Source organism: Ailuropoda melanoleuca, chromosome 7 (genome assembly GCF_002007445.2).
Source record: "Ailuropoda melanoleuca isolate Jingjing chromosome 7, ASM200744v2, whole genome shotgun sequence".
Classification (NCBI taxonomy): Eukaryota; Metazoa; Chordata; class Mammalia; order Carnivora; family Ursidae; genus Ailuropoda; species Ailuropoda melanoleuca.
In genome coordinates this window covers 58824544-58837616 of record NC_048224.1, presented here as the reverse complement: position 1 = coordinate 58837616, position 13073 = coordinate 58824544, and the positions used below count along the sequence as shown (strand labels likewise).

Sequence of the window (13073 nt, the reverse complement as noted above, 5' to 3'; positions counted from 1 at the left end):
AGGACCCATACCCTGTCAAACAGTGTCACAGAGGAACAGACTTGGCTGAGTGTCATTTGAGAGGACTGTCGTACTGAGCTGATGGGGAAGGGGTGGACCAAGAGATGGCCCCACCAAGGCGGAAACATGGAGTCAGAAACCCCCCTTCGCGTGGCGAGCAGCCGAGTGCTGGGAAGTAGAAAAGCCCTCTGTCCGTGAGCCATTGCTTCATCGTCAAAAGGCCAGAGGGGTACGCAGGTGGGCGTGGGTGAGGGTTCAGGAACGTGGGGATGAGCCTCCACAGGGGCTGGGGCACAGGCACAAGGTGGGGCCTTGCAAAGGTGTGCCATTGCTGCCCTCAGGTCTGGTGGGTCCAGGCTGCAGGGCCAGGTAAGGTTCTAGGAGCCCTGGGAGGCAAAAGTGGGGCAGGTTCCCCCTCATGCTGGCTCTGGTCTGGCTGGTAGATGTGGATCCTGGCTGGGGACTGGCCCCCAGCATCCCCGCAGGTGACCCTCAGGCCTTCACATCTAACTGATAAGCCAGGAGAAAATACAAGCTCCAGGCATTCCTCGTTCAAGTTGGGTCAGCCTGTCCCTGAGGGGGTCTGGAGGAGGGCGGGGCGGGTAGGGGGAGGCACAGAGATGTCCCACTCTCCCCTCATGGCGTTAGCTACAGCCAAATGAGCGGAGGAGCAACAGGCAGGCGCTCGTACCCCCAAGAAGTGAAACACAGTATAAGGCAATGTTAGAAAACTTTAAATACAGGATTAAGATCCAATCAGTAAGGCATCACAAATCGTAAAAAGTAATTTGGGCTGCATTCAGCATAGCAGATAGACAATCCAAGCAAGCGACAGCCTTGTGAGGATGGGAAGTCGCGGCTGCACAGCCTGGGAAGGCTCCCTCCAGCCGAAGGAGAACCAGGCGGGGCACTCAGCCAGCTCGGAGCTGGGCCCATGGCTTCAGCAGAGGCTCTGTGTAAAGGTCGGGGGTGAGGTAACTGGTCTGAGAGCCCGCTTTGTTGCTGCCCTGCCCCACGCGGCTGCCGCTCGGCCCACGCCCCTCACATGGGAGCCAACCTCCAGACGTGTGGCCAGGCCAGGGTCAGAGCGTGGGTCCCTGCGGCTCCAGGGGCATCTGAGGACTCGTGGCTCCTCTAAGTTAGCTCCCAGGGGGTTGCCCTCTCAAACATCGGCCCCGTCCGAGGTGCTTTCTGGTGAGTGAGTTCCACCTGGACACGGCTGCGGCCACCCTCCAGCGCAGCGTCATTCTTTGGGTTTGGGTCTCCAAATGCCGTCACCGGCCCCGCAAGTATTACAGTGCGGGGCAGGGACATCTCGGAGCCGTGGGTGCGGTTTAAAACCAGGACTTGACAGTGTGTTTGATGTTGGGCTGGGCCATCCCGAATCCTTTCATTTTAGTTAAAAACAGAAACTTAAAAAATAATAAGAGGGAGACCGCTTTGAATGATACGCAAATGTATCTGCTCACAGTACAGCCTGAAGGCCCCCGCCCGCAAACCAGAAACAAAATAGGAAGTGAGGCCGCGGCCAAGCCGGCCACCCGCTCCGAGAAGCCTCGGCCTTGCCTTGCGGGGGGGAGATACTGCCGTCCGGCCAGCCAGCTCCGATGGTCGGATACTAGGTTGTGGGTCCAGAGCAAATTTAGCCATCAATTTCCAGGTATCTGCAAATAAACTCTCAAAACATCTGTGCCTTTACCAAGAGAGGGAAGGGAAGAGAATACATGAATGCTGGCAGTTTTGTCGAATCCACCCCGAACCAGTCCTCGATGGCCACGGGTCTCAGCCAGGCAGGGGAGGGGCCTGTTACCACTCTTTCTTCTTCTCGTCCATGGAGACACCCCCGGGGCCCAGGGCCACCACCAGGAGCAAGCCTCCAATCACCGACATGGTCTGGAAGAAGTCGTACTTCAGGAAGTCGTGCATGGGCTTATAGACGGGGATGGTCCAGAAGGCGTTGAAGTACACGTTGATGGCAAACAGCCAGACGACAAGAGTCAAAGCGGCCAGCTTGGTTTTAAAACCGATGGCCACTAGGATCATCAGGGCTGTGCCCACGATGTTCTGGAGGATCTGTACAGGTTGGAAGGTAAGAAATTCCACCAAAAAAAAAGTGAGGGATGAAGAGACGTACCCTGTTTTCAAAATGGGCAAGTTCCACATGCCCTTGTCAGGGTGATGTCACGGGCACGCGTCCCGGTGAGGAGCACCGGCGGGGTGGGGGTGGGGGGCCGCACGACCAGTCAGGGCGAGGGTGAAGGAAAGCCTCCCGTGAACAGGCTGTGATTTACCAGGACACACTCGGGTCTGAGCCTGTGGCCCACAAGCCATCAAGATACCCCCCAGTACTTCTTAGAACCGGGCTCCCCCCTTCCATGGCGCCAGGAGCCCCTCCCGGGAACCTCTCCCAGCCAGGGCACGCAGCGGGCTCTCAAGCTGTGCGCCGTAAGCTCCTGGGGACAAGACAGCCTTTGGCTCTAGCCGACACCCGGTGTGGACACTACTGCTAGAGGTGTGAGCAGCGGGCAAGGGAAGAAGTAGGAGTCTGTAAAGAGCCTGGGCCGGCAGCCTGGAGGGCTGGCACACCAGGCACTGGGCCCTCCAGTAAGGTCAGGAAGATCGTAGATGTCGTTTGTCCACTCCATGCCCACAAGAGCTTGAGGGGTTCTTACTCCTCTTAATGGGATCAAAGGTTTGCTTCCTTTGACCAGCTTGTTCCAGTATCACTCCAACAGCCCCTCGATGAGGCTTAGTACACAACCAGGGAAGGGGGTGGGGAGCAGCGCCCCTCCCCGAAGGACAGGAGACCTGATCCGTTTGAGCAAACAGGAACACTTACCGAGAAGAAGCTGGCGTCGAAGTGAAGGAGGGTCATGAACATCAAGACCAGCAAAACCCTGCCTCCGAGCTGCATGTACTGCCTGGGAGAGCTCTCGCGCATGGTGGGGACGCCTGCGAACATGCTCTTCCCTTCGGAGCGGGACTCCGCGAGGAGCAGCAACAAGCCTCCTCCCAGGGCCAGATTCCTGAGAACGACACGCCAGGCGAGTCACAGGCTCATCAGACACTACACGTGCCCCTCAGACCAGGTCAGGAGACCCCGGCGGGAGCACAGGAAAGGCCCTTGGGTCCCTCTCTCCAAACCAAGCAGGACCAGCTGGGTGACGGCCTTCCACGGCTGAAGACAGATGTGTCTGTTATGCCAAACAATGACAGGAGCCCAAACACGCTGGGGCCCCGTCCTAGCCCCGGCTCGACTGTCGACCAGCCCTGTGAGCAGGTACAGTCCGGCTGGCCCTCCTTGCCTCCCTCGTGAACACGGGGCTGGGAAACACGGCGTCGTCTGCCCTGGGCTCGGGGTCAGGGTGGGGAGGGGAGTCTGCCAACACCCCATACGGACCCCAAGCACGCTCACTCCAACGGCTAGTTCTGAGTCTAGAGACACGGAAAGGAAGCTCACCGTGCGGAGCACACGTACCTCATCAAAAACTTCAAGTCCCACAGGATGCTGTAAGCAATGGTCTGCGGGGAAGAGAAAAGACAGACACTGGAGTCGCGGCGTTTCCAAACCCACTCGGACTCATATAGATTTAACTGCAGCAGGCAGTTTCTCCAATATACGTGTGAGCGTAGGACCCCAGGACGGCTCCACGTTCAACAGCCTGGCTCAGCATTTCTCAGGGCGTGCTGACCAGCCCGGGCCTGCTTCACAAGCGCCTGCTTGTGCCCGGGGTGGGCTGGAGCCCGGGGAGGGCTGGAGCCCCGCAGCAGACGGCCCGATCCGGGTTCACGGGCTAGGAGTTACACAGCTCAGGGGGCTAGCTGGGCGTTGTTTAGGAGGTAAAATGATAAGGTAATGTCCTGGCTGTAGCCAACCTTGTGACTTGTCCCCGTCAAAGGAAACTCAGGAAGGTGGCAAAAACGTGGGTACCCAGCACGTGGCACTTCCTCGGGGTACCCTCCTCTCCAGCTCTCCTGAGCTTGCTCTGAGGAAAATCCAGTGATTTCTCAGAAGAGAAGAGAAGGTCCAGGCAGAGGCTGAGCACTCAAGGGGGGAGTGAAGCTGAATCCCCAAAAACGCCTTTTTGCAGCTCTGCTCCCACCACAGCAGGGGAGACCCGGACCTCGCGCCCTGTGTACCTGCAGCGCTATGATCCCGAAGAGCCCGAAGCAGGCGTACTGCACGAAGTTCCTGCTCAGCACCAGGACGCAGCCGGCTGGAAGGGAGAGGGGCCAGGGTCGGGGGCTGTGGGCGAGTCCCGGCGAGAGACGCCGCCGGAACCTGGCCACCTCACCTGAGCTCCAGCAGCGGCGGCCCCACCACCCTCCCCAAGGACAAAGCAACTTCCAGGAGAATCAGTGAGAGGTATGGACCACACACGCGTCAACTGGACCTTACTTATCAGAAACACCGTTCTAGAAAGTGGATCCCTTGCTCCAGAGAGTGGGCCCTTTTCCAGGGTGGGCGGTCCATCAGAAACTCTGCTGTGGAGAGCTTCAGGACAGGCGGAAGAGCGCAGGCCCCTTTCCTGCCCCCCAAGGTACAAGGGAGGGGGGCTGCCACCAGGAGACCGCGGTCAGGAGCAGAAGACCCGAGGCCCACGGAGCTGCATTCTGGCCTAACGCTCTCCCTTCCCCGTGTCCTTCCACTCAGCCGTTCCCGACACCCTGGGTACTGACCGCTCTGGCTCCCCTCCGGCCCACCCAAATCTCCCGCATGGCTGACTCCAGGTGCTTGAAATAGGGACCATGTCATCTGTGTTTAGCACGCAGAGCGCCCGCTGCCAGGGAAGGAGGGGAGGGAGAGCAACGGCCGTCCCAGGAGACCCTCAGGTGACACACCGGCCCCGCCCGCCCCGCCCACGCTCCGGGGCCACGCACTCAGCTGTCCCAGCAGGTTGAGGAGCACGAAGGCGGAGGCCAGCGCGTAGCCGCAGCCCCACGTGGTGTCGATGTAGTCGCGCTGCTCGCCCCACTGGAACCACATGCGGACGCCATCCTCCAGGAACGTGCTGATCAGGCAGAGACGCGCCACGTGGGGCAGGTACTGCTTCGTGACTCGGAGGAACTGTGGGCCACAGAAACCAGCTGAGGCAGCTGCGGGGCGGACACGAGACCCCCGGCGGGTACAGGGACCCTCAGCACCTCTCCCCGCGCTGTCCCGTGGGTCTGGGTGTGCCACAGGCCTGTCTGGCTCAGACCCCCAGGGCAACAACCACGGTGCCCTTCCGTGATCCCCTGTCCTCTCAGCACCTGTGTGGAGGAGGCAATGACAGTCGTCAAACGTGGGACTGACACAAGACACACGGCGCGTGTTCTCAGGAGCTCACCGGGGGCAGCCTCCCCACCTGCGCCCCGGGCATCTCTGTCGTGGGCTGTCCTGCACGAAGGGTGGTGAGCCAGATCCCTGACCTCCGCCCACCAGATGCCATCAGCAGCCCCCTCCAATTGTGACAACCAAAAATGCCTCCAGACAGTGCAACGTGTCCCCCACTCCCTTGAGAATCTCTCGTTCTACAAACGGGCACACTGAACCCCACAGGGGCGAGGGGCTCGCTCAGTGCTGCACAGAGCCGACGCTGCGGGCTGAGACTCGACCTGGCGTGCTGGTCACACATGCTGAGCCTTGGCCGCCCGGCACCCCCAACGGCGCTCAGACCCGCTCTAGACGGAAGAGAGCTGAGCACACTCTTGAGATGACAGGCCACTTAGGTGAGAGCAGGGTCCCCGGCCCAGAGGGCCTCTCCGTCAACCAAACGGTAAGCTCACGTGTCTACACCTGGCCAAAACCTTCGGAGCAGCCAGAGGCGGCTCTGGCAGCCGGGCGTGCATTTCCCAGTGCCGCCGGGAGCCCATGTGGGACAGAAGGTGGGCTGGGCAGCTGCGTGCTGGCGCCGGGAGTGCACACGGGGGACCGGTGCCGCTCACGGCTCCACAGCCCTGCGCGTCTCTTACAAAGACACGCTAACAAACGGAAGGACAACTGTGTCAACAGCAGCGGAATTCAAGTTTGGAAAATCGCGGGCAAACATCAAGGAGAGAGAAAACACATTCAGAACTTACTCCTGCCCTGAGAGGTGGGCCATTAACAACGGCATGGTTAGGAAACAAATGCTCGAGCTGAATGGAGGCACCAATGTCCCTCGGGTCCTGGCAGCCACTTTCTCTTTCCAACCTTGAAACGAAGTGCAAAGGGAAACGCTACGACACATGGCAACAGCGGCCACTTGTGCTGGGACCCACCCACAGGAGCGCTGCGTCAGGCACAGAGTCTAAAGGGCATCCTTGGGTCTGGCCCCCACAAAGGGAGGGTCCAGTGAACGCCACAGCCCCTCTTAGGGATGAACCCTTATCGGCACCAACCAAGGTGTATCTAGTATCTAAGAGCGTCTCCATCTCTTAATTGTTGGCGTTTGGAGAAGCTGCTTTCAGGTTCTAGAAACAGCTGATGATCTCTGAGGCCGCAGGCAATGAGCCTCTGGCTGTTTCCATCAGCCTTCAGTTGGCCAACTCTGCTCAGTCAGCAGAGGAGCCTCCCCACCCCCTCCACCTGGCCACAGCAGACAGGCTCACCTGGGAGGGAGGGAGGGAGGAAGAGGGGGAGAAAGAGCTTACAAGTCAGCTGTCCTTTCTCTTCGAATCTACTGAGCTTGATTGAGCCCCAAGGTGGCGCTTCTGCACACCCTTGCTCAGCCCGTGACCCTCCCTGAAGCGGTGGCAGAGGTCACAGGGAGAGACAGAGGCCTAGACAAGCAGCCAGGTGCATCTGGGAAGACGAGGCTCAAGGTTTGGTGTGAGCGCCCCAAGCCTGTGCACGGGCCGTGGACAAGCCGAATCACTTTTGGAGGCGGGGGACCGGTTCTATCCTTCAAGAAAGTGACAGCAGCTGGATTAGTGGTTGCTAAGACTCTTTCCGGTGTGAATAAGCAGAGAAAAAGGAAGGAGAACGAACCTTGTCTAGAACAAGAGGCCTCGAATGCCCCTGTGAACTTTGGGGTCTACGTAGAGCGCACATAGGACATATGGACATTTGGTGTCCACACACCCCGGCATCACACAGGGGGGACAGGGACAGCGGATGCCACCAACCCTGCCACTTCTGCCGCATGGCCCCCAAATGCTTTCATAAGGCCCAGCGACAGTCAACGGTGGAATTGCTCCCAGTCCAGTCCGTAGAGACACAGAGACTGGGGCCATGGTGGGACTCCGGGGGAAGCTGACCCCAAAAGGCAGGCAGACAGACATGGGAGATGTGACCTTCCTCCGTACTGGAGCTGAGAGGTGGTTCTGTGCTCCCCAGGGAGGAGCACAGAAGCCCGGCCCTTGGGCCTCGTTCGGAGCCCCTCACCGTCCAGCACCCCCATTAACACACACACTGCTCGGCGGCACGGCCCAAGAATCACAGGTAGTGTTTAAGAGCCTCCATGAGGAGTCTGTACTCCTAATTTGAGCGTCTGGGTCAAGAGGATTAAAGAGCAATGTCTCGGGAGACTCCTCCCTTCCCCATGAGACATGCTGAGGAGACAGCTCTGGGCTTGGGGGAAAAAATGCCAAAATTCAGATTATCTGTGCTGTGAACTAAGCATACATCTGATTTTCAAAGTCAGATGTGGTCTGCGCTTCTGGCTGACTATACTTTGTAAGTCAGGCCCGCTCCAGGGCCCCCCCCCCTTTTTTCTTAAAGATTTTATTTGACAGACAGCACACACACAAGCAGGGGGAGCAGCAGGCAGAGAGAGGAGAAGCAGACTCCCCGCCGAGCAGGGAGCCCGACGAGGGGCTCCATCCCAGGACCCCAGAATCATGGTCTGAGCCGAAGGCAGATGCTTCACCTACTGAGCCACCCAGGCGCCCTGCCAGAGCCTCTTTTGAAACCAGCCAGCCTCTAATAATCACCTGTTTGGACTGAACATGGAAGAAAAAAACCTATGTTTAGGGGCGTCTCGGTAGCTCAGTCGGTGAAGCATCTGCCTTTGGCGCAGATCATGACCCCAGGGTTCTGGAATGGAGTGGAGCCCGGAGTCAGGCTCCCTGCTCAGCGGGGAACCCACTTCTCCCTCTGCCTGCCGCTCCCCCTGCTTGTGCTCTCTCTGTCAAATAAATAAATAAAAATCTTTATTAATGGGGCGCCTGGGTGGCTCAGTTGTTAAGCGTCTGCCTTCGGCTCAGGGCGTGATCCCGGCGTTATGGGATTGAGCCCCACGTCAGGCTCTTCCACTGGGAGCCTGCTTCTTCCTCTCCCACTCCCCCTGCTTGTGTTCCCTCTCTTGCTGGCTGTCTCTCTCTCTAATAAATAAAATAAATCTTAAAAAAAAAAATCTTTTTTAAAAAATGGTTTAAAAAATAAACAGGGGCGCCTGGGTGGCACAGCAGTTAAGCGTCTGCCTTCGGCTCAGGGCGTGATCCCGGCGTTCTGGGATCGAGCCCCACATCAGGCTCTTCCGCTATGAAGCCTGCTTCTTCCTCTCCCACTCCCCCTGCTGTGTTCCCTTTCTCACTGGCTGTCTCTATCTCTGTCGAATAAATAAATAAAATCTTTAAAAAAATAAAAAATAAAAAAAATAAAAAATAAACAAACATGAGGCCAGACCCAATTTTACAGATTCCCTGAAAGCATGTTGGTCACAATGGTTCAGACTTGGCCACTGAATCCACATCATGCATCTGTGGACAGGATCCCCCTTGACACCGCAGGGAGGAGCCCGAGTCGGGCATCCTGGCAGCACCCAAGAGCCCAGAGTGGCCCCTATCTGGTGCGCGTGCAGCGCCGGCATCCAGCAACCAACGGGCCCTGCAGGCCAGTGCTGCCCACTGTGGACACCGAGACACCGAGACCGGCCACTGCCGCACGCGGAAGGAAGAGAATCATGGCAGGACAGCTGGAGGCAGACACCGAGCAGGGACGGACTGTAGGACAGGACGGCCAGTCTCTGTGGGGCTGGCTTTTCACAGGCATCTCCAAGAACCTTGCAGTCACGCACGATGCAGTCCATAAGCAGTGGCAGCATCTGAGGGACTTAGTCAATACGGAAAGCTGAGATTTATTTAAGACTGGTTACTATTCTGGAGGGGATTACAGAAACATACCCCACCCACGACATAACTCTGAGAACACAGTGATCACGTCCCACAGCCCCCTGCAGCCCTGGTGCAACAGAGAGAACCCTACTTTCTCGGAGTATTCAGGACGGAAAGGACCGGAGGGAAACAGAGTTCTTGGTGGAGAACTCTGAGGAAGTGGAAAAGGGGAGTCAGACCTTCGATCTCCAGGCACTGAGGCTGCCCTTCTCGAGGGCCACCTCAAGCCCACACGTCCCAGATAATGAGACCTTGTGGTTGGGTGACTTCCCTCCCATCAGGCTGAGTCAGAGCTGAAGCAAGAGTTCAGTGACTCACACATGTGCATCCACCATGACCCCAGAGCTCCCCCAGCAAGTCTCCCGGAGTGCTCCTCTGTGGGTTCCCGCTGCACCTCCAGGCACAGGAACAAGTGTCAGCAGGCCCTGGAGATGGCCTGCCTTTCTGTACTGAAACCCCATGTGACCAAGAGCCTAACCATAGGAGAGCGGCAACAGGTCACATGGAAGAGAACTGAGCTGCGTCTCACTTTCCAGGAGAAGACTCGCTAACCACAGTCCCCCCATGTCTCCACCCCAGAGGTAGGGTGGCTTTTCTTAACCTCCTAAGACGGACAAGCAGGGAAGAATGAGCCCTCCCTGCCCTCTCCCCTCACTCCTGATGGCGCAAGGCAGGAAGCCCCGGGAGGGAGGGGGGCACAGAGCACAGGAACAAGAGGAAAACGGTGCTCAGAACCCATCACTGTCCCCAGAGCCCTACTCACACCCAGCAGCCATCCACGGTTAACCCAGAGCCATAACACCTGTGCCCTGCGTACGCCCGGGCATGGTTCTGTTGGGGCCATCCTAGCTACCCAACGCTTGACCAGAGGCCAAGGGGAGCTCCTGGGGGTCGGAGCTCCCAGGAGTGGCTCTGTCATGCCAAAGACAGGTAAACACCAAAGGCCCCACTGGAGAACAAGGCCCCATTCAGCTTCCCTGTCACCTTGGAGATAAGCTGTCAGGCCGAACCCATTAGGTGCTAATACTCCTGTTTACGGTGCAGATGTGCTCGCGGGTTGCGTTTTGCTGAATGGCCGCGAGCGCCAGCTGCAAGACACAGACATAATTTTGGATTGCTGGTTCATTGGTCTCTGGCTCCTTCCAACCTGGTCTCAGATGGCTTCCGAATGCCCAGTTTCTACACAGGGCACGCTCAGCATCTTCTCTAGCACCTGGCTTCCTGGGAGGACACTGTCCCTGGCCGCCCGGGGCAAGGAGCCTGACGCCCGGGACGCAGCTCTTGCAGGAGCCTGCCAGCCAGAACCAACCCGACAGCTGACCCTGTGCTCTCATCCCTGCAGGGCCAAAGGAAAGGGTGCGGGACAGCCAAGAGGCAAGGAGCCCCGCCTTCCGACTCTTAACTTCAGCACCCCCGCGTGCCACAAACGACAACCCTCCCCGCGGCTGAAGACGGAGACACTGTGGCCAGCCTCACATGCTCCGGTGGGGGGGGGGGGGTAACACAGCACTAAGAATGGAGGACCTGGCCCAGAGTTAGCATCTCAGGATTCCCGTCATAACGACTGGGGGAAACACAGGCCTTTCTAGGTCCCCTCTCAGCAACCCACACCTTCTGGCCAAATCCTCACTTGATTTTTGCTTTTGTTTTCTGAAAACAGGGTTAGAAAAAATGGGTATGTCATGTTACCTGCTCAGGGACTTTGACATTTCCCCATTGCTTTCAAACGAAATCATTTTCATTTTAAAAGCCTGGACTCCCAGCACCTTTATCACTGGCAGCTTTGTTTTAATATTATGTGGATAAGTGTTAAAAACAAAAACGCCGCCGCAGCTTGGCCAGATTTTGTCCACGGGAAGCCGTCACTTTGGCTCTGCGCTCTGATCTGCCCACATCCTCCTGCGTCGAGCCGGCCTGTGGCAGAAGAGGCTCCCGACTGGTTTTGAAGAGAACGAGGGCCACTGCCCCCCCCCCAGTCACCCACAAGGGGGCATGGAGGTGTCTTTGGACATCTGCTGCCACCACCCAGGTGGGCCCTGGCACTGATAAGCCAACAGCGGGAGCCCTCACTGTCTGACAGACACAGCGCCGGGCCACACTGGGTGCTGGGTTTGACGCAGCGTGCCCTTTAACAAGGACGGGCCTTTTCCCTCCTTTTGCGCCAGAATAACACCAGGCCTCAGAAGCCTGTCCTGTGTGGCACCAGCCTCAAGGCGAGGTTGGAGTCTAGGTTTGCCCCCAGGGCTAGGCCCCAGGCCAGTCTAGAAGCCCCAGCAGACCCTGCCTTCCTTCCCAGCAGTAACTTGGTACAAGCAGGCCCTGTGTCCCCCTCAAGGGCCTTTCTGGTTCCAGGATTCTGCTTCTTTCATTTAAAACAAAATGCATGGAGAAAAAGAAAACATTACATAAAGAGATTTTGAAGTCTGTGTTGGGTTTTTTTTTTTTTTTTCTGTAGGAAAGTTTATCATTTGATCGTTGGCAGTAGCTGGGTTAGAGACATTTTAGCTAGATTTGGTTATGAAATGCACTTGCAAAATCAGGGTTCTCCGGACTGAAGAGTGAGCGTACAGAGCTCTCACAGTCCCCTCAGCTGAAAGGAGCCATCTTCTTCGGGAAGCTGCTACTGAAATCGGGTCACTAAAACCATGTCAATGAAAACTGACAGGGAAGAAAGGGCTATTTGGTCCTTGAGAGCTCTCGGTATGAACTGTTTTTGTGAAGGATACAATTTTTAAACTGTGTCTGTAAACACAGAACCGTAACCTTAGGAAAAACTATTTCTTCACGTTGATACACTTCTTCCCCCCCAAACTGGTTTTAAAATACCAGCTCACAGGAAAGTGGTGGAATGAGAGTCCGATTCACCCCTCGAGGGGAACAGTGGAAAATCTTGCTCACCCGTACCTGATCAGAAAACACTCATTTATCTTTCTTAAAATCACACAAACGCATACGAGCCTTCCAATAAACCTAAGCTTCAGAGTTGATTCCTCAATATTACCTCCATGAAAAGTAAAAACTTAACCTCACTACTGTTAACTCCGGCAAAACCACAAGCACGTTAAGTGAACTAAGGAACGAAACGGCAATCGGGCCTGACCCGGGTCTGCCTTGCAGAATTGAGGCTGCTAACCCGCAGACATAACGGGATACTTTTACAAGTAAAACGGACACTAAATACTCAAAAGCTTAATCAAAAAAGGGTGGAAGCTCCGTCCTCTCCCCTTTCTAGGGTCTGATTCTGCCCATCCGGTTTGAGTCAAATGCCTGCTTCAGCCTCCCTGTTGCTCAGAATGCCACCTGTACACTCTGGAAGGGGGAAAAAAAAAAAAAACAACCCCAGGAAGATAGGTTTCCCCTCCTCCCAGGTCCTCCCAGGTTTGTGTACAGATAAATACCCATTCAATTCAGTCCCAGGGCAGAGTCCAAACAGGGAGGGAAAATGCTGGGAGGGTCAGAGGGACCCCATGAGTCCAACACATCTGGGGAAGAGCAAAGAAAAAGTGCTGTGGCTCTCTGTAGCTGGGGTACATACCAGGGCGCCCCCTTTCCTCTGGGAGGACCCCCAGGCCTCCAGGCTGACCAACCCCTGTTCAGGATCAGAGCTCCCCACCCCGCCCCCTGAGAGTGCCAGTGAAAGGAGAAGCGTGCAAGGACCACCCCGACAGTTCAAAAGGGAGAGGACGCTCCCCGGTCGCCAGACTTGGCCCAAACCAGCGGCGCCCCCCCAGGACCCCAGGCCCCGGGATCCTTTCTCAGGAGGGGACGAGGCAGCCCCTCAACACCCCTCTCCTGGGAGCGCCCAGACCAGGTTCGGGGGTACGACTCACCCACCTGGGTGCCGAAGCACAGCCCCGAGAACACACCCAGAGCCCTGGTGGGGAGGCGGCGACAAGGGCAGGCCGGGCCCGGAGGCCGGTCTGGAGGAGCCCCGGGCCGGGAAATGCGAGGAGCCCAGGAGGGAATGCCCTGGTTGGGGGAGGGGGCGCGACTCG

At 57.3% G+C, this 13073-nt stretch overlaps 1 protein-coding gene across 1 annotated transcript; it reads right to left on the bottom strand.

Moving 5' to 3' along the window:
- Positions 1-588: 588 nt before the first annotated feature.
- Positions 589-4987, bottom strand: SURF4 (surfeit 4). The gene is made up of 5 exons (XM_011226840.3): positions 4882-4987; positions 4141-4217; positions 3479-3522; positions 2840-3026; positions 589-2073 (listed from the first exon to the last, which is right to left on the bottom strand). The coding sequence occupies exons 1-5, from the start codon at positions 4985-4987 to the stop codon at positions 1807-1809; spliced, it is 681 nt and encodes a 226-aa protein (XP_011225142.1). The 3' UTR covers positions 589-1806.
- Between the last annotated feature and the right edge of the window lie 8086 nt (positions 4988-13073).